Here is a 20,868-nt window from a genome sequence, read left to right as displayed (position 1 = left end):
GTCAGCTAAAAGTTATGTATTCACTAAGCTTTATTTCATTTTGAGTCGCATTTCTGTTCACCTGTTGATATTGAGGCCCTCTATTTTAGCTCTGTTTTGGTCTCCACCAACTCTTAAGGGACATATCTGGCAGTAGAGCTGCTAAATGCTCCACTTTGACCACCAACTAGCTCACATTGTCTGTCTGCTGTCTGGTGATGCCTGCAGGCATTTCTTTCAAGCGTTTTTTTTTTTTTGATGCAAGCAGCTGCCTGGTGTGGCTGAAAAACACCCCGATGAGAGCGGTGGGTGTGAATGCAAAACAATCAAGTTGTGTGCCGTGACAATCAAAATAGTGAGCTGAAAGTTGATTAAAAAACTCCATCGGACATCTTTCTGGAAAACACTTCTTAACTATATGAACAGCCTTATGACGAGCATACAAGCAACTAAGCAGTTAAGCGCAGTGCCCCAGATGGGTGGTTCAGCAGGTACAGTAACCCGGATACTTATGTGACACAAATCTGTGTCCATGTGAGACGTGAGAAGCGGGTTAGATAATTTCAGCCGTGTGCCACCATGACTGTCTGACCCCGTCTCAATGATCAGAACAGGTGACGTGTCAGCTCCTCAAAAATACACAAACAGTACATGCCGACACACACTGTAATCACTAAGCAAGGCTGGATTAACTTGCTACAGTGCCCCGGTGACAAAAATTAGACATGCGCCCCCACTGAACCTTGAACAATGTAGTTGAAACAGATATAAATGTTTTACTAAAGTCTTTATCAACTCCAACCTGTGAGCTACAAAGCGAGGCTGATGTATAAATGATGATAAAACACAGTTGAAATAATAATCACAGGAGAAGTTATCATTATTGGCAAATATTGTACTTTAATAAACTTTAGGATGTTATAACCATTTATTACACTGAGGTATGAGGCAAATTTATCTGTCATTCCACATTATACGGTTGCACAAGAACATGCAGGTTGTAGCTTTTTCTGCTGCGCATGAGAAACTATTCTTAATGATGGCGTGTGGAGGATGAATTGAGGAGTCGCACAGCCTGAAGGAAGAAGCTGATCTGCAGTCTGTATCGCTTAATCTTCTGTAATGGGCTTCTGCTTGGGTGGGTGTTGTCTTTTAGTATCCTTGTAGCAACGGTAATATATAAGCAGTTGTTTTGGTTTCCCAAAAAAAGATCTTATTCTATCAGTATCATCAGTATTATGTGTATGAAGTGATCAGTTGGGGTAACCCTCCTTGAATGATATTAAACTACTTCCAAACTGAGGATAAAAGCTGCTCTGTACTCTGGTGGCTTAGAAGCAGATACTTCTGTATCGCTTGCCAGACGTGAGCACAGCGAACAGGCTTTTAGTGCCTATTATGTCTTAACATCCTTTGTCATAAATCCAGGCCTCTACCATTTTAGTATATAGTGTAATTTAGTGGTGCATTTAGTATTGAACAAATTTGAAATTGATTATCAGGGGTTGGCTTGTATTGCAGTGTGGCTCTTAACATGCCTGAATACAAACAATTCCACATCCATTTCCCCAAACTTTAGGAGAAACATAAAGCTTTGAACATTGTTTATATAGGAAAGGTATAAAAGAGTAATATAGGCAAGGACTTCTGCTAAAGACGAAATGAAGTAAGATATGTAAACTCCTCCATGTATTTTTTCCAAAAGCAGCTCTCTGATTTAGAGGCCAGAGACACGGTGCATCACACAACTATAAATAACGGTCGTATTGATCGACTTGTTTTTATAACAACACTAAATCACAAAACAGTTGTGACGGTTATGGTAAATCTAAGGTATGTTTCTGAATAAAAAAATGCAAAAATGGTATAACTGGATGTACAGTGGATAATTTATCCTCCTGATAGAGTGCACGTCAGTTTGTGCTCCCTGATCTGTGGTTTACAATAACGCGAGGGCTTTCCAATTTGTAAAAACAAGTAAAAGACAATCAGGAGGATTGACGAGGGACATACATATTGACAACCAGGGCCACTGAGACTGTAAATAACCCATGCAGTGATACTGCGGGAATGCACATCCTAAAAAGGGGTTTCAAATGGACAGTTGACCCCACTGATGACCATCTGTGTCAGGCCACCGACCTGCCAGCTGACAGGTGATGGACACGTCCTAACAGTCGGTCATGGGTTGTGTCAGCTGGTGCTAATGAGGACCATCACAAACTGCCACGTTGCTCTACAGCCGAACACTGCTTTCAGTATTTATGCTGTATGCTGTATTACCATCATGACATTGGATTTTATGTGCAACGATGAAAAACAATCTGTATGAATAAAAACACTGCTTCTGCTCCACTTTTCTGGAGCAGAAGCAGTGTTGCAGTCTCAGAAAAGAGAGAAAAACTGCGAGTCTGTGAGTTTCTTTTGGTTTTTCCTGTAAGTTCTGACACATCCATCACTCCACATTCCCCACTGATTTACTGTATAATGTGGACATTGAAACGGGAATTTAAAGGACTTTTGAATCAGGTGAGTGGTCTTAGCTGGAGCTAAACTGTGGCTATATTAAGAGGTCAGCCCTGCAGCATAATGTGTCATTTGTTTCCCCTGGCGTCAGAGGTCTTAGAGAGAGTGAGCGGGAGAGAAAGAGGGAGAGAGAGAGAGATTTGATTTTTTGTGAAAAAAAAAAACAACTCCTGTGACCTGTTTATATAACACACTATACCCGCTTTTCCTCTCCAAGCTGTTGATTTTTGTCTGCCGACAGTCTTTGCTTGTAGTAAATACAAAATCAACCATTAAAACAAGTTTGAGATCCTCTTGTTTTCATCTCAAACTCAAAACTGTGTGGAGAAAGAGAACTGTGACTGGAAAAACTCACCTCAATACCTCCGGACAATGTTTTATCAGTGACTGAATAAAAACAAAGAACTACACAAGAGAAGAGATTGAGATCGTTGGTTTCTATTTTTCATGTGGTGCCTGCGTGTCTTTCTCACAGGGCCCATATTTCATCATAAACTCTCAAGGACCCCTGATGTTGCAAGACAACTACCAAGATATATTAACATATTATAAGACACATAAATTAATATGACTTCATATACTGCGTGTTGCATCTATGCAATAATAAGATTTACAATATTTACACACACACAGGTTTTAGGTTTTTGACACATTTTGTCCTTTTTTCCTTCACTGTATTTACATTAAAGCTATCGTTACTAAGCAGATTAAGGTACATAGATACATACACTGTGGATAGACTAAAAACATTGTGCAAGATACAGTGAATTTTAAAGATGAATCTGCCTAACTCATTATAAATCAGTAAAAATTTACTTCACTGTGGCCAGCACCAACATTTTAATACTGCCGTCATGTTTATGTTGTACTTCTACAACTAATATTATAATAATAATACTCATGTGCTGTTCTTAAGTACAATTTAACTTTGCTGAACTTTGCAGATTTACTTCAACAAAACAAAACATAATCAGCAAATAAATTATGATCTGGACAAATATCATACCCTGCAGTTGAACTATACAAGGTAGGTAAACACCTTGTTCTGATTCAACATTAAAGGAGCAGTATGTAAGAATTGGCCTCCTGTAATTCCTCCCAGCCAATAGGGGGCAGCAGATCACCAGAATAACCGCTAACTGCTGCTAACTGTTTTCTTTGTATCCACCGCTTTATGCACCGCTGGGAGAAAGAGGTTTTCATGAGCCGGAGCTGGTTAGCATGCTAACTTTATTAAGTATTCATCTCTTCTACACAACACAGACACATCTGATATAATGTCAAAACTGTTATTTTTTCATATTCTGCTTGTAATTTGGGGTAATTTTTGAATATTATAGAAAATAAGATTCTTACACATGACACCTTTAGAATGACAAACACATTAACATGTAAATAATAATAACACAATAGTATAATACATGATTCCAGTTCTGCACTAGTGCTTTTACTTTTGGTGGTTTATGACGATAGCCTTTTGTAGTTTTAATAGATCTGAGTACTTCTTACACCTGATATTTTTTTTTCATAGTTTAAGTACATTTTGCTGACAATACTTCTACTCACATGAGGTTTTTACATATAATTGAGAATTTCTACATTGTTTAATTCCAACTTATAGTCATGTAAAGGATCTGAGAACTTATAAGTCTGTCTTGTAAGTCAGCTTTCTGTTTGTAAAATGTGACTCCCTGACAGACCACCTTAAAATGTGCTTCACTCAGCTTCCAGATATCTGTTTCCGTGTTTTCCCAGCATTCAGAATATGTAAAAGTAACATTATTGTGCATGAAAGCGCGGATCATTGCTTGCTTTGGCCAGAGATGAGACGTATGACCCCTTCCTCATTCTGCCATGGCAACTTCAGGGAGCGGGAGCAGGGGGAGCAGGGGGGGGATATGGGAGGAGCGACGGTCTGAGGTCCAGGTGGTCGAGTCTGCGTAAAAACGCACCAACCACACGCAAAAAAACACTTGCGAAATAGCGAGCGTCATTAAAAGGAAAAGAAAAAAGGGAAAAGCTCGACCCCTTCAGCTCCTGGCACCTCTCTGAATGAATAAGCTGTTTTGAGAGAGAAAGCCTCCTGGATTTGCCGCTGCGCAAATAAACCAAAAGAGCGGAACGCGCGTCGGCGGTGCGTCGCTGAGATCTCTCCAGAAAAAAACACAGGACAGTTCAGGGTAAACTGAAGAATTTTTTGGCCAAAGAAGGCAACTTTTTCCAAAAAGGTCAAGACGGCTTGTTTCGGCGACAAGCGGAGATATGTTCAAGAAAAGCAAGAGTAAAGTGCTGGTGGATTATGCGTCAGAGGAAGACGACATGTCCTGGCACTATCACCACTCCTACAAGGTAATGAGATCCGCAAACAATGAGATGCTGTTATAGTCGGTGTCTTTACTTTAACAGCAGATTGGAAAGAGGTGGCAAGAGCTGTCAGAAAATGAGGCTCTATGAGGCAGTTTTTACCTGTCTGAATAAAACAACATATTAACAGCTGAGTTTATGGGTTGAGTTGAGTATCAGTGTACAATTTATTGTAGAGTAGATGCACAAGATTTTTATTTGAAATAGATAGAAATGTTAAAAAATCAGCAGAAATGACTGTTTATTCTTTTAATTCTGATATTCTATTCTATTGAAGCTGCTTGACTTACTTAAAAGTGAACAATAAACAATGAATACATCAGTACATCAATATGGTGGAGCAGGGGGAGGTGGAGGAGGAGGAGGAGGACAAGTGCTCCAACTAAAAATGTCATGTCAGCTGAGGACTAGAGTGACAGAAACTACTGAGTCCACTCTCTCCCCAGAAGGAACCAAACAAATCCTAACATAATTATGTATGTTAAAGTCAGGGATATTATAGTTGTATAACACGGTTCAAAGTAAAATACAAATCAATTTTGTGTCCTATAAACCTCACAGATCAGCATTTTGTCCACAAGAAGCTGTTCGTCAAGCTGACAATTATTATCTGCTTTGTTGTGTGGTGAGTGCTGTGTTATTGGGAAAAAAAAGACAATGGTAAACAGTTAACAGATAGATACACAAACACACACTCGCACACACACACACACACACACACACACACACACACACACACACACACACACACGCACACACAAACACACACACTGTTTGGTACCAATCCACATTTCAAAGGTGAACAGCGGTGTGTGAGGTCCAAGTGCCCCTCTGTATCATCTGTATCAGCACTTGTAAGCAGCTGGGCTCTGTCAGGGTGTTTGAGGGGGCACAGGGGAGAATCCATGATAAGAAACACACACATACACACACACACGCACACACAGTCCTGTCTCATAAGAAATAGCCACCTGACATGTTTATCCCTTGGCATTCTTGCAGAACCCCTTTTTAACGTGTGGAACGTAGATAAGGCTCCCAGTATAATTTAAATGGGAGGTTTCTGGTGTTGGTCTTGGAGTACGAAGCACAGGTCATGATGCAGTCAATATCATGTGCTGTCATCATGCTGGTTGTGTCTAATCAGTTCATTGTGTTTGTAAAGACCAAACTGTGTAACAAATCAGGGCTGTATGGACAGAGGAAATTAGGAGCAATGTGTCAAAGAATCAAAAAAAAAAATGAATCGCCTAATTTACTGTTTTAATTATCGTTTCAGTCATTTATCAGGGAAAAATATCAATCGTTTGCTGGTTCCAGCTTCTGAAATGTAACAACTTCCAGCATTTCTTTGTTAATTTTGATAGTAAATGTAAGTCTTTGGTATTGGACTATTGGGTGGACAAAGGAAGAATATGAGGACGTTGGTTCGGGCTCTTAAGAGGGTTTTCCATAATTTCTTGACATTTTATAGACAGTAGATTGACCAATAATGAAAATAATGACTAGTAGCAGCCACAATTCACAGGCTTACCTTCAAATAAAGTAATATAGTATTACAGAAAGAGAGTTTTTGATAAAGCAAAAGTTGATTAAAAGGTCCAGTTTGCAAGAGAGTTGATTTGTGACTCTCATTCCCAACTTGTCGAATACTGACGTTTGGGATTCTAAGTTGGGTCAGCTTTGACTCACTCCTTCAGTGCATTTCAATACAGCTTCACTGGCTGTATAAATGTGTCATGAAGGCAATTGGGAAGATCAACCAATGCCATTTCCCAGCGTTTTTCATCTGTTGTTGTGATAATGTTAAGATCTGTGACCCTTAGCTGCCTTTTATTGCCCGTACTTTACTTTCACCCTGGGAACCAACGCGTGTGGCCCTTACCTCCGAGTAGCTGCCCTGAGTTCAGCTTTTGTGGCCGTTTCCAGTGTTCACCAGAGCTGCTGTGGTCATAAGAGCTGATCTGAGATCAGAGCAGCAACTTCTCCTCAGAATTCCTGGGAAAGTCATCAGGGAGGTCTCGTCGAGTCGCCATGGCAGTAAAGAACATCCAGGGGTCAGGGGTCAGATCATAAAATGTCGTAAACACAGTGAAGAGGCAGATCAGGCCAAGCAGTGATACAGGATAAAGCCAGGATTAAAAAGTTATGATAACACAGTCTGGACATGCAGACTTTTCCTTCCTTGCATTCAAACTGCACCGTCACATCACCAAGTGAGGGTGAAAGATAGATTATCTTGAGCAGCTTTGCGTCACATGCATGGATATCTGTTTAGTCTCTGTTTGGATTCTTTTGGAGATCCCAAAGTCACACAAGATAATCAAACACGTCAGACTGAATCAGAACAAACCCTAAATCGTTATATTCGTTTTGTTTGTCTTGCCTGACCGAATGCTCAAAACCTAAATATAGTAAACAGTTTACTCAGCTTGAAGAAAAGCAACAAGCTAGAAACAGCTAGTTCTTGTCATTTCTGTTTAAAGAATTATTTAGATGATTAATCAGTTCTCAAAATTGTTACCAACTGATTTTCTGACAACTGACCAATCAACTTATCAACTAGAAGTTTCAGCTCTGACAACGACTAACAACTGAAAATTTACCTTCAGTTCAAAAGAGAAGTTTAGTGTCATCTAGTCTAAAAGCAAGAAAACAGAAAAACTTTGTAATACAATAAAATATAGGATCTAATTTTATCTCCTGAAAAAGAAAACCTCACTTTCACACATATTTTCACAACAGAACAACCAGAGTCTGATTGGTTGGCATCATTACTGTAGTAGCTGCTTCTCTTTTCATCACCAGCATTTATCCTGGTGCGCCTGGGACGAAACCACTGACCACACGCCTGCGTTTCTAACCTTCAGCACTTTGTCTGGCGCTCGTATGAAGTAATAATCGCTCAAAATCACTCGGACAAAATGTAATGTTTACTCCAACATTCCAAGATGCAGTATGTCTCTTTTCTCTTGTACTTTCTTTTAGATATTGTTATGCCTGCTTATGGCAGGACAGGTGATTTATATGTGACTTTGTTCATGAGACAGAGACCTGCAGGCAGACGGATAGAGACAGACATGTATTAAAGGATAATACATCCATACAGACACACAGAGGAACAGAGGGAGAGAGCATGAAGGGGGGTATGGAGGAGAGAAAATACAGGATTTAAAGTTAATATCTGTCCTCCCTCAGCAGTGCTTTAGGGCGACTACAGTAACAGGCTCTGTGCCGCAGCTTGCTTTCCCACCACTCACCCTCTATTGAAGTTCAGCGGGCTGTAAAGACAGCTGTGAGCTTGCAGGAGGTGCGTGTGCCTGTTTGTCTGTGGCTTAAAGCGGTAACACACCTGAATACTTCAGTAGCTCCACTCTAATTCCACCATCAAGAGCCCCGCTGAGTGAAGTGGGCTCGTGAGAGTGCAGATCAGGCCCCATTGAAATCGTTAGTGGTGAGGATAAGAAAAGGCAAAGCTAAGCTGATTATCCACCGAAAAAGGGCGAGGGGGGGGGAATAGTGGAAATCACACATTCGAGAGTTTTCTCGCACAACTTCAGAGCAAATCGTCTTAATGCCAGAAAATAAGGTTCGTCTGAAACCTTTTTACATTGGAAGCACCAGTTGGACAGATAAGATTATCACCTGTCTTACTTAGATATGGTAAAACAGTCAGGCTAGCATATCTGTATGCCAAATATGAAGCCACAGGCAGGAGACGGTTAGCTTAGCTTAGCACAAAGACTGGCTCTGTCCAGATTCTCCAGGATGTCACCATGAAAGACCATGAAAATACAGAACCCAAACACTAATTTAGGGTTTTTTTAAATGACAAGTACGTGGCAAACAGTGGGGGGAGTGTGCATGCGCTTCCAAGTTGGAATAACAGAAGGTTTTCCTGTTTTTCTTACATTCGACCACCATTGTGTAAATAGCTTTGTGTCTGATGTAAATGTTAAGCTAAGCTAACCATCTCTTGGTTGTGTGGCTTCATATTTAAAAGCACAATATGCAGGCTAATTTCTCCCATTGGGGTTTTGACTTCTCTCTATCATATGTTCATCTAGTGAGACGTTCATTGAGTGTTGTGAGAGGAAGAGAAAGAGTCGGGTGTTGCTGGGAGGAGAGCTCAGATTAGATGACTTTATCTTCACTTCTGTTAATCAACCTGACAGCAGCAACAGCTCATTTGCTGGTTATTGTTCTGTCACGTTGACTGTTGACTGGAGTTGGAGGGAAAACTTCATAAATGTAATATTTCTGGATGGAGAGGGAACAGAGAGATAGAGAACCGGAATTTCTGGTGAGTGTTGAGTTGAGTGATTGGCCTTAATGTAAACACACACACGCTCTACATGTCAGTGCTCGCTATTTAATGGCTAATATAAAGTAATCTAGCTGTCTGGGGCGCATAAACACTCCTGCAGCTAATCCCAATAACACAAAGGATCCTACGGTCGAACTAGCTTCGATGTCGGTGAACACGGCACCATCGCTGATAAAAAATGCACCTGACAATAACTTAGGCACAAATGTTCATCATGGGAGAGGCAGTGTTTTATTTACATAACATCTCTTTGCATCTGTTTACATGTCCTGAAGTCATAGTGACAGGCCACCAACAGAAACACACCGCTACCTCGAGTAAACTTGTAGATTTCATGTTGGAAACATTGGGAATAATGTGAGTCTGCACCTCAACAATAAACAACAAAGGACATTTTAACTTAAGTTGTGATCTTTAATGAACGTACTGGTACCAGTTTTACTCTCACTAACTGAGCAATTAAGTGGATGTCTCATATTGTTGAACTACTCCTGGTATATTTGTCCCAGTGTTTGGTGACAGATACCATTCCCCTGACTCCCTGGACTTGGAGAGTGTGGAGTTTTGTTGGTGCGCAGTGGCTTTTGGAATCTACTCTTGGAACCGCGGTGTTGAAATTCACTCTGCGTCTTTATCGCCTAGTAATGTGGCTTTTTCTTTCTTTCTTTTTTTTTTTTTTAAAGACAACACTGGGCTCAGATTTATACACTTACACACAGACTGAGGAAAAGAGCGACAGACTCAAGGACCCCTGAGGTGCGAAAGCAGAACTCTTGCTTTCTCTTGTTGGGAGTGTTTTTTTTTTTCCTGAAACACTACTCTCTCTCTCTCTTTCTCCCCGCTTATCTCTCCTCCTCTCACTCTCTCTGTTCCAAGTTGTTAATGCTTTTACACTCTTGACAGTAGTCAGCAATCAGTTAGTGTGAGTGTGAGTGTGTGTGTGAGTGTGTGAGTGTGTGTCTTTGATCAGCTCAGGTGGCGGAGACCCAAGCAGACTTTGCTCAGACATGTCCGACCACCGTTCCTCCTCCCTCCTCTCTATCGTGGAGTCGTTAGATGTTGGAAGTTCTTACAGCTTTGATCATTTTACAGGAATTCTGGCTCCACTTCAGTAATCTCGGGCTCAGCTGCACGTCTGATGACTTCTTGCTGCCCTCCTCTTATGATTTAATGTTTTTTAAGTCTTCGGGAACAGGTCCAAGTCGAGTCATAAGGTCTCACAGGCAGAGTGCAGGTGTGCGACAGCGGTAAATGGCGGTCACAACGGCTTTCTAATGAATGTAATGACTCAAAGAAACGGATGTTCAGGAGTCACATGACGAGGTTTATAGGACTCAGGTTCAAGAGTGTAGGATTTAAGAGCAGAAATGGAATTTAATATTCATGATTCTGTTTTCACTAGTGTATGATCAACTGAATAAGAATCGTTGTGTGTTTGTTACCTCAGATGGAGCCTTTCATGTCTACAGAGGGAGCAAATCCTCCTTTCATGGAGTCTGCCAGGTTTCTACAGTAGCCAAGAATAGACAAACCAAACACTGGCAGTTGAGAGGGCCTTTTTTCATTTTAAGTGGCCACTGTAAAAGAAAGGTGATTTAAAGGTTTATTGTTCAGATATTTACACGACTAAATTCAAGACTGTGCACTTTCTGTTTTGGGGGAAGCCATTAAAATGACACAACATTTAAACACTTTCCTTTCAAAGTTTATTTAATAGCAGATCTCAGATATCGAGAGCAGGTTCCTTAAATTCAAGGTGTACGGTTATAAGAGACTTACTTGAAGCTGTCTTACTGGTTTCGCCAATCACAGATATATTGGGATCTATTTTCCACAAAACATAATGCGGCAAAAGATGCTTGAGTTAATTCATGATTATTAAATTCCAAGTAAATGTTACTGTTTCAGTAGAATGAGACAGAAATGTTTATTGTTAAACTTATAAATACCCTGCTTTGTTTATTTTGTTGTGTGATAACCACATTTGAGGGATCACTGCTAAGGTAATGGTAAGTATTAAGATTAAACCATACTGTCATTACACTTATTCATAACAAAACACAGACTGATGCAACTTCCTAAAATATAGAAAAAGTGAAGAGAAAGTAGGAAGTTGTAAAAAGTATCTTATATACAACAGTGTCAAGTTAGAATGTGTGTTACAGTGAACAGCGTAGGTCACAATGTAAACTTAGTGAACAAGTCTCACAATCCAAAACAGTCCGTGCTCACAAGTGTATGAATCATGAATCATTATCACTATTATCATTGGATTCACAGCACCTATGAAGAACAAAGTCACATAGAAGTTCCCAATCCAAAACAATGAAAAGATTACATAAATATTATACAAAGGATATATGGAAGGGGAGAGAGAGGACTGGTGCACAATGGAACCAAAATAGCTCCACTTTTATGGTCAAATAGTGTCATGGACTGTTGATCCAACAGGTCATGAATTTGTTTTCCCTTTCTTTTGTTTGACTCTGCCCTCTGACTTCAATGGCTTCCCCTCATCTTCCCCAGTCCTCCATCCATCCATCCCTCCGTCTCGCCCTCCAAACACAGCATGTTTATATTAGACCTTTAAAAAAGGCTGCCCTCTCTTTTACAGGAAAGCCTGCACAGACTCCCCACACACACACATCCCTGTGCCACAAAACGTGTGTGTGTTTGTGTTGGGGGTTGCTATTTGTCTTAACTCACTGCTGGCATGTGTGTGTGTGTGTGTGTGTGTGTGTGTGTGTGTGTGTGTGTGTGTGTGTGTGTCTCAGGACAAAGACATAGAAGGAGAGGAAGAGGAGGAGGAGGCTGCCACTACAGTATCCAAGGTAAACAGCACAACTTCTCAGCTATTTCGACATAACAGAGATACAAATACTATTTCACCTCTGACAGTTACCCCCCCACACAGATATACTCTTATCTATGCTCTATGACACACTGGCTCACAGGATGGCCCTTGTGGTTGCCGCCATGAAAAAAAAATCATATCCTTCGATTAACCTCAATCCTCCCACTGTACTCACATACCCGGCAGCTTCTTCCTGTCAGATGACAAGAAAAAGTTTCACAGTGCAGCTGAGGTAAAGCAGGAGGGTCAGACTACTGAAGCTGCACTGTTTATCTGTAAACACGCCAGCCTTCAGCTGTCACCCCCTGCACTTATCTCTAACCTTATCATCTGAAAACTGTCTCGTTTGGTGTTGTGGTGCGTTTGTGTGTACGCTGACTGTCATCTTTATCCTAAAACCCCCAGTTTGGACGCGTGGAGTGAGGTCACTGTAGCTGAGGATGGAGATTTCAAGGGCATTTCGACATTATTAGAACCTTTATTTTATATTAGTAATATTAACATTATACTCAACAAGTTCAGAAAATTGGTAACAATGTTAACAATTATCACATGGGTTTTAAACAAACCCATGGGCCAAGTTATTTAGGATTACTCAAACTAATTTTGAAGATAAAAACAAAAAGCAACAACTAAATTATCACGCAAAAATAATAAAACATCCGCCACAGTTTACCGAGCAACTATACTTTCTGTATTTACTGTACGTGTGCATGCACACAGGATCTTATCGGTCCTGCTTCACAGCTATTAACAGAGACCCAAACACACTATTTCACCTCTGACAGTCACTCCCCCGACCCCCGACCCCCTCCTCCAGATATACACTTAGCTAGCATGCTCTTTGTCACACATTTGCTCACAGGATGGCCCTTGTGGTTGCTGCATGAAAAACATACATATCCTTTGATTAACCTCAATCCTCCCACTGTACGCACATGCACAGCAAAGTGTGAAAGTGTGTGAACCTGAAACGTCTTCATACATTTCAGGTTCACACACTTTCAGACTTTCACACTTAAATCATCTGACTTTTTGCAACCTGTCCGACTGTCTTATCAGTCTTCAACGGAGCTATGCTGACTCTTTTAGTGAAGAGTAAAAGATGTAATGGGACATGGTCAACACACCTGACTTGACAAACGATTACAATTCTGCTTACATATCCCTAAAAGATCACAATACACTTAATGCTTACTTAATAAACAAACAGTTATGTCAGTAGTGTTAGCCTGAACGACCAAATAACATTGGTTAGCTTAGTCTAATTATAAATTAGTCTAATTATAAATCACTGACTCTAAACTACATAACTACACTGCACTAACACAAAAAAAAATATTTATCAATGTGCATACATGTATAGCGGAAGAAAAAACATCTTCTAAAAAATGCTCAATATGAAATCAGTTGGCTGCGAAACACTTATTAGCATGAATGTGTTAGCATTTAAATTGTTGTGGTGCTAGCTGTGCTAGTAGCCTAGTAGTGTGACTAAAAATTTACCTCATTAACTAGCCCTCATTAGTTAAAGCTAAACAAATACTCGCCAAAAAATTTATGATTTATAATTAACTCACTACAAACGTGTTTCCTCCAAGCTTTGCACCCCTCCTGACTTGCGCTCGCCATTTCTTCATCGTATCCGTTGTAAAGTCCTGTCATGAAACTGGTTCTGTTGCCCACTTGTCTGGCTCTGGTTTTGGTGCTCTTTCCCATAAACCTTTGTCTTCCTTGGTGGTCCAAAGCTCCTGTGCTAGTGCTGTAAACACCAACATTCGCTAGCTGCAGAAATTACTAAGCTAACTAGTGGCTACAGTTAGCAGCAGTTAGCGGTGCCTGCGTTGGAACCTTCCCCTTGATAGTTTCGTTACGAGAAAGAGCAACTACCAAATGGAGTGATGCTTTCCTCTCCAACTGATGGAAACTTGTTTGACTAAGACTCGTTGACAGTTTAGTCGAATAATCAGAATTAAGCTCTAAATAGTTAGAAAAGCACAACAAATTATTTCAGGCACATATTGCACAAAACTTTACTAGACATTAATCAAGTTTTCAGAATTTCAGAGGTACTTCACCTTGATTATCTGAAATTCAGTGCAGATCTATGCCAAGTAAAATACAAGGATTACTCTTTAATAGGTTATTTTAGGCAGTTTGGTGGAGAAAATCCATCGTTCACCACCATCAGCCCTGATCTTGTGATGTGGGCTTGAGGATATGTGACCTTTGTCCGTGTAAGGCAACTTTATCCGCAGCAGTTCCCACTGCAAACAACGTGTGAGTGAGAGAGATTATATGCAGCGTCTTTGTTGGTGAGATATGAAACATCTCCTGATCTTTACCGACAACAAGTCATTTACACAGATGTGTGGACATGTCTGAGCTCCCCTGACTGCGTTAAGCTTTAGCGTAAACCTCTTTGTATTGTAGTATATTGTCCTTCAACCTTGGCCGCCTTTCCTACTGTATGTATAGCTACTGTAGGTGACTCAGTTCACAGGACATATTTCATGACCTGTCGTGCTTGTGAGGACAGGGCCGGCTGTGCTGGAGAAGGGAAGGAAATGCAGCATTCTTTCGAGGAGCTGGGCCTTTTGGATGGGAACAATCACTGTGGAAGAAAAACAAGGCTGAAAATAGCCACGGACTGCTCTGACATTGTTGAAGGCTACAATTCTTCCACCACCAGTTGTTTTATGCTCATATTAGGACACACAAAAGTAGACGTGGGGTCCAGGAAGTGGAGGCTACCTTTCACAGCAAAAGGCTGATTCCATTTCAGTCTACAGTGCTGTATAAACATTTTACTCCCCAAAATTAATCAAATCGCATCAAGTACTTCTCATGCTTTACTTATATGCGAGTCGTCAAACTGGCACAGTGGTTATCATTTGTTTAGCAAGATATCACATTTTGAAATGAAAGACAAGGTGACTGGTGCTTATATATTTAATAGTGCTGGAACAATTGAAAGATATTGACCTGTCAATTGGTCTAGCAGCAAATAATATAAATCAATGAACACTTGTGACACAAAATGTCACCCTCATGTCTATATAGTAAGCAGTTAGTTTAACATTGCACACAGACTGGAAGGGGGGGGTGGAGGGGTTTCGCAAAAATGACTCAAACACAGTCTAAACAGGAAGACGGAAGTCACAAAAAGTGAGCTTTAATCACCAAGCTGACCAACAAAAAGACAGGCAATAGACAGGAAGGCTGCAAAAGCAAGAATCCAAGAGCAAAAAAACCCCAAAAACATTAAAGTACAAAACAGGATGACATAAAGAACACAGACAGCAACTGCAGGGGAAGGACTAATTAATACACAAGGACTAATTCAGTAATGAAACACAGGTGAACACAGGCAGGAAAAAGACAAAGACAAGAAATGCCTACACTGGCATCCAAACATGACTGGTCCTCAGACCATGGCTGCTTTGATTTGGTGTCATAGTTAAAGTCTTTTGCGTAGCCTAACGTAGGTAAGTCAGAAAATGCTACACCAGCTCTTTAAGCAGTCAAACTGGTTCCAGAGTAGGAACTGGCTCTGAACCAGCACCTGAATCGCCTTGCTTGAGGTAACTATGGTTGGGGTTACTATGTTTTTGTCATCCCTGTTTTTGATACCTGAATGCTTTCATATAACCTCCAAAAGCGATGACCTGCTCTCTGTCTCTAATCAAGCTATAACCAAGATTAGCAATATTTCCAAATTCGAATGCCTCTTTTAATCTCCCAGCTTCCATCTCTGGGGTAGGAATGGAAGAATTTGGCCCAATAAGAGCTCTATTGTTCTACCAGGCGTGGAGCAGCAGGTAAAGCCCCCCCACACACCGAGCCTCAGCGAGCTGCTTGGTCTACCTACTTTTTGGCCGGAGAGATTACTGGGCGCTGAGCTGCTTTAGGATGTCTGAGGCCCGGAGGTTAATGCTGAGGAGAACGGTGAATGGATGGGCCTCTGTATGTGCACACAGACGGAATTTATGTGCCACTCACGCAGATGCACTCGATCTGTTTTGGCGTCTCTGGTTTCTGCTACGCAAAAGCTTTTCGAAGTGCAGCAAAAACCCGATCCACGGTTTACACCTGACGGCACACGGGACACAAGAAGCAGAGTGAGAGGCGAGACGGAGAGAAGTTGCTGCAGGGTGTTGAAATGGCTGCGATGACAAACTTGTGAATGTTTTTCCTGATAAATCAAAAAACATTCCTACAAATTGGCAGCGTTTTCCCCCCTCAGGCATGTTCGTGAGAGGTGAGAGGAGGGTTGGAATTTTTTTTGGCTCATCAGCAGCAGTGCCCGTCTCCTTATGAGATACCAAAGTCAGGCTGAGCAAAGCCGTGAATCAAATGATGAATGGTCAGATGTAGAGCTCGTGCAGCCTGTAGGTCAGGCTGTTCCATATAAGTTCGTGTTATCTAAACTCTGGCATTCTGAACTTGATCTCAGACCTGATGACAGATCTCATTGTGCGCGTTCCTGTTTGGGTTGACAGATTTCCACTTTCTTGTCCGACTCGTTGTTTGCTTGTTGTAGCCGCTGTCACATCCTCCGCTCTCCAACGTGGAGAGCAAAACAGGAGAGATGAATCGGCGTCCTCGTTTGGTAGAATATAGAAAACAAAAGGCGCCATTTACAGGGGTCGCCAAGGTCAGGTGCCTTCATCAAATAACCCTGCGAGTGCTGAGAATGTTTTGATAACATTGAACCAAAGGCAGGCACGGATGTGAGTAGGAGTAAATGTTATGACCTTGACAATCGACGGTTGGGAAATTCTTCCCAGGCATGGAGGGAAACGGAGCCAAGAGTTTCATAATCGCTGTGGAGGGTGGTATCGGTGCTTGGTAGAAAGCTGCAAGGGGAAGGGAGGAATTTTGATGTGACGGCGGAGTCCGGGGGAGTTTCAGAGGGAGTGCAGGGTCTTCCACTGGAATGTGCCGTACGTTACTGCCAAGTCAGTGCCACTCCAGCTCTGCCTCTGTAAAGGCTGCCTTGCTAATTTGGCTGTAGTGCTATAAATGTACCTAAATGCTTACCATCAACTCTTTGCTTGATATTCTCACTCACTTTCTTGTCAAAGTTAGATGGAAGGATCAATATCTCTTTAGTGTTAATTTTGGCAGCGGTGCTAGCTAGCTTTGCTTAGCACAGATACTGGAAACGGGGGGGATTGTTAGCCTAGCGCTATCCAAAGGTTGAAACCTTTGCATTTGGCTAACTAGGTGCTGACCTGTTAGCTAAGATTGATCCCATACTATAGAAATTTAAGCATAGGAGGTATAATGTGTTAAATATTGAGCTTAAGTTGCTGGTGATTTGATATGTTTTTACCATTTGTGAGGCGAGCAGTGTTTCCCTCTTTCCAGTCCAGTTCCAGTCTTTGTGCTATGCTAAGCTAACCGACTGTTGGCCATAGCTTCATATTTACAACACAGTTACGAGACAGTCTCTGCAGAAAAAAAAAAAACAAAAAAAAAAACTGGTTCCCAAACAAACTTTTCCTCCTGCATGACTGCTAATGATTAGAAAATGGATGGATGGATGATGAAATGACTTCAGAGCCCATGAAAGAATAACAAAAGAACAAAAAATGCACATAAATCAAATCATGAGGCTGCCTTTTCTAAATTCCTTTGAAGCCGACTATGTGAAATCACCCTCTTCAGGGAGCACAAATCACTCACAAATGGGCACCAGAGAAAATAAGCTATCGTACAACAGATGAGGAGAGGTATTCGAGCTCAAAATCAATTGGTGTTCCTGTCTACCGCTTTCTGTCAGGAGGCCAAGGTGAAGAAGATCATGTCCAAGAAGGAGAGGAAGGAGAAGAAGATGTTCTCTTCCAAGGATGACGAGCACTTCTTGTTGACCGGGGTGAAGCTGGCGGACCGCAGAGGGTGAGATTTCACACACAAGAACCTTCTCGTGACACATGCTGTTCCAGGTGTTACCTTGTGTTTTCACATGCCACATGTGATCGACATGTATCCATTAAACTCCCTTTAAGTGTGTTGTATTACAGTTTATTGCACCATATCTCAGCCAGACACAATTTCACAATGCATACAAGTTAAAAGGACTGACTTGCACATTCTTGTGTACCTTGTCTCAGTGTCTGTCTCCGCTCTGCTGACAGAGCACAACAGCAGCTATCGTTAGTTTAAAAATGGAGTCTGCAAACATAAACTAACAACCGGCTTTCAGTGAAACACAGTTCCACAGAGCCCCTGTAAAAAAAAAAAAAAGTTGCTTTTGAGAAATTCAGGGGAAATTTTTGACCTTTTTTGCACCCTAAATTGATAGGAACATCCATAACGATGTCGTCTGTTTGGGCTAGAGCTAGTGGGCCATTAGCTCAGCTCATCAGAGAGACTGGCTCTGTCCAAAATTAAGAAAGAAAACCCAGATGATTCCTGCTGGTTCTCGTCATCGTCAGGGGGATATACCCAGCAGCTATTACTGGTTTGGCACGTTGAGCAAAAGTATGTACAGACTTCATTAGAAGTAATGGAGTCACATCAGACCACTTGTATTTGTTTATATGCACGTCCATTTGCCGGCCGTGATTAACTCTCATTCCTCTTGAGGAAGTTGAACATGTATGAAGAGGAAAAACTAAATTAATTCCCCTGCTGAGACAAACAACAGGAAGTTCCTTATACAACGGCTTGCTGTATGGGGAAAGTTCATATAGTCTAGAATGTGAGCTGTTAACTGGTGATTTTATACTCTGAAAGGTTGTTTTCCTGTCGTTCTCCAAAAGTTCCCACAAGAAAATCAAGGATGACGAGAAGGAGAAGGAAAAGAAGGACAAGCCGGAGAAGGGCCTCTGCTTCTGGGAGAGTGTGACCATGACGATGAGGCAGATCTCGCCCACCAAGAAACTGGAGAAGATGGAGGGCTGGGAGCCGCCTCGCCTGGAGAACTTAACCGAGACTGGGACCGAAGGAGCCCCAGAGGACAAGAGCCAGAACGGGGACTCGCCGGTGTCCTTCCCTGACTCCCTAGGCCTCCCGTTGGAACTGGCTTCCTGGGAGGGCCTGGGTCTTGAGGAGGACTCCTCCCGCTACGCTAACCTGTCGGACTCCAAGGACGCAGTCAGGTGGACGTCCCGCGCCAAAGTCAAACTGGCCGGCATCAGCAGGATGAGCAGAGGGATTGTGTCAGAGAGCGCTTGGGAAGGGTTCAAATAGTAGAAATTTGACCTTTTCTTTGAATAAAGAGGATGAAGACCTGAACCAAATATCTGCTTGTCACTGTCGTCTAGTTCTGGACGAAAACCGATCTTGTCGTCAACTGGTATTGAGTGAGACAATGTAGTCAAGCCCTGAACACAACAGATGAAGTTTGTCCTTATTATTATTTTAGCCTTGAAGACAATATGTGTCCATTTTTATCAAAGGGCTGTTTCTGGCAGGAAATTTGCAACATATAAAAAGCCTTAAACTACTGTACCATTTTAACTGTGATGTCCACTGGCCTGGCATTTAGATCGATTGTATATTGCCAAGAAATTAGAGGAGTGATTTTGAAATGATATGATTAAAAGAATCAATGAAGAATATGCAAACCTGCTGCCGAAGACTTGACGTCGGTTTTTCCACTTCCTTTCTGTCTACGCAGTTACAGCATGTGGGTGAAGAGTGCGAAACCGTCATTTAGACATCACGAATGGGCCTCAAATCTGTGCAATCGTTTGTGTGTGTGTGTGTGTGTGTGTGTGTGTGTGTGTGAGGTAAAAGAAAGCGAGTTTGTGGATGGTCATGACTGCTTATGCTTGTTGTGTTGTCGGGAGAACGTGGGGGGTGATAAATTGCGCAAAGAATGAAAATAAATGCTACCCCCACAGTGTCATAGACAGATATAGACGCTTAAATCTAACGCTGAACAATATTTACAAAAACGTGTGATGATGAAAAGATGAAATCCAAACCCTGTTTATACCTGTGCGTGACTCTGTGCACCTGTGAAGTGCCTTGTATCGAAAGAGTGACATCATGTGTTTGCTGTCAATTTGAACTAGTCCAAATCACAAACCTGTCCAAGCAGGTGCAGGTGAGTCAACCCAGCATGCACCTGTGCTGCAACCAGCGATTGTGACATCTCCGGGTTTCCAGTTACAAACCCCGTGTCCCCGGATGTCGGTCGATTCTTAAATGCATCTTTTTTATTTTTCAGGACTGAAACAATGAAAAGTAATGTAAATTCTACGATGATTGTTCTTTTAGGTGAATGCAAAAAAAAATTCACTGGTCTTTGCTTCTGTTTTTTTTTTGTTTTGTTTTAACCTGGATTTTGTTTGACACTGAAGTGTGCTTCACTGCAGCCGGGAGTGTACACGGATACAGGGGTGCCTGTATCCTGTATTTATTCACTAAAAGGCTGGGTCATATTTTCTCAAGCAAAATAAAGATTTAGTTTGACTGTCCTGGCTCTACTTCTTTCAACAGTTTGCACTTAGGAGTAAACCTGCTATTTATTTACCGGACTTCGCCTTCACCACCCAGATGGTTTTCACTGATATAGTGGACCAAAAGACAAACATCTCTGCCCAAATTCTTCATCAGCTGGCATCTGAAGCCAGTAAGCGTTCTGTTAAACACACTAGCTTTCTTTACAGTTACCAGAGACATTTGTGTTCTAAATAATCATATATTTATTGCCATCTTCAAATTATTGTAAACATCAGTCGAACCTTTATGCTAAACAGTAATGGTAAGTAAACGGCTTATGAAGTATTTTGTTGTTTGTTAACAGTGAAATAACTATGTATTACAATTTAATTAAAGGTGCACTATAAAGTTTAGGGGA

At 41.5% G+C, this 20,868-nt stretch overlaps 1 protein-coding gene across 1 annotated transcript; it reads left to right on the top strand.

The window, feature by feature from the left end:
* Positions 1-4,419: 4,419 nt before the first annotated feature.
* si:ch211-225h24.2 lies at positions 4,420-20,485 on the top strand. Its single transcript, XM_037087196.1, has 4 exons — positions 4,420-4,854; positions 11,971-12,027; positions 17,839-17,954; positions 18,821-20,485. The coding sequence occupies exons 1-4, from the start codon at positions 4,768-4,770 to the stop codon at positions 19,248-19,250; spliced, it is 690 nt and encodes a 229-aa protein (XP_036943091.1). The 5' UTR covers positions 4,420-4,767; the 3' UTR covers positions 19,251-20,485.
* Positions 20,486-20,868: the final 383 nt, after the last annotated feature.

This window comes from Acanthopagrus latus, chromosome 22, assembly GCF_904848185.1.
Source record: "Acanthopagrus latus isolate v.2019 chromosome 22, fAcaLat1.1, whole genome shotgun sequence".
NCBI lineage: Eukaryota > Metazoa > Chordata > Actinopteri > Spariformes > Sparidae > Acanthopagrus > Acanthopagrus latus.
This window is presented reverse-complemented; position numbering and strand designations above follow the sequence as displayed.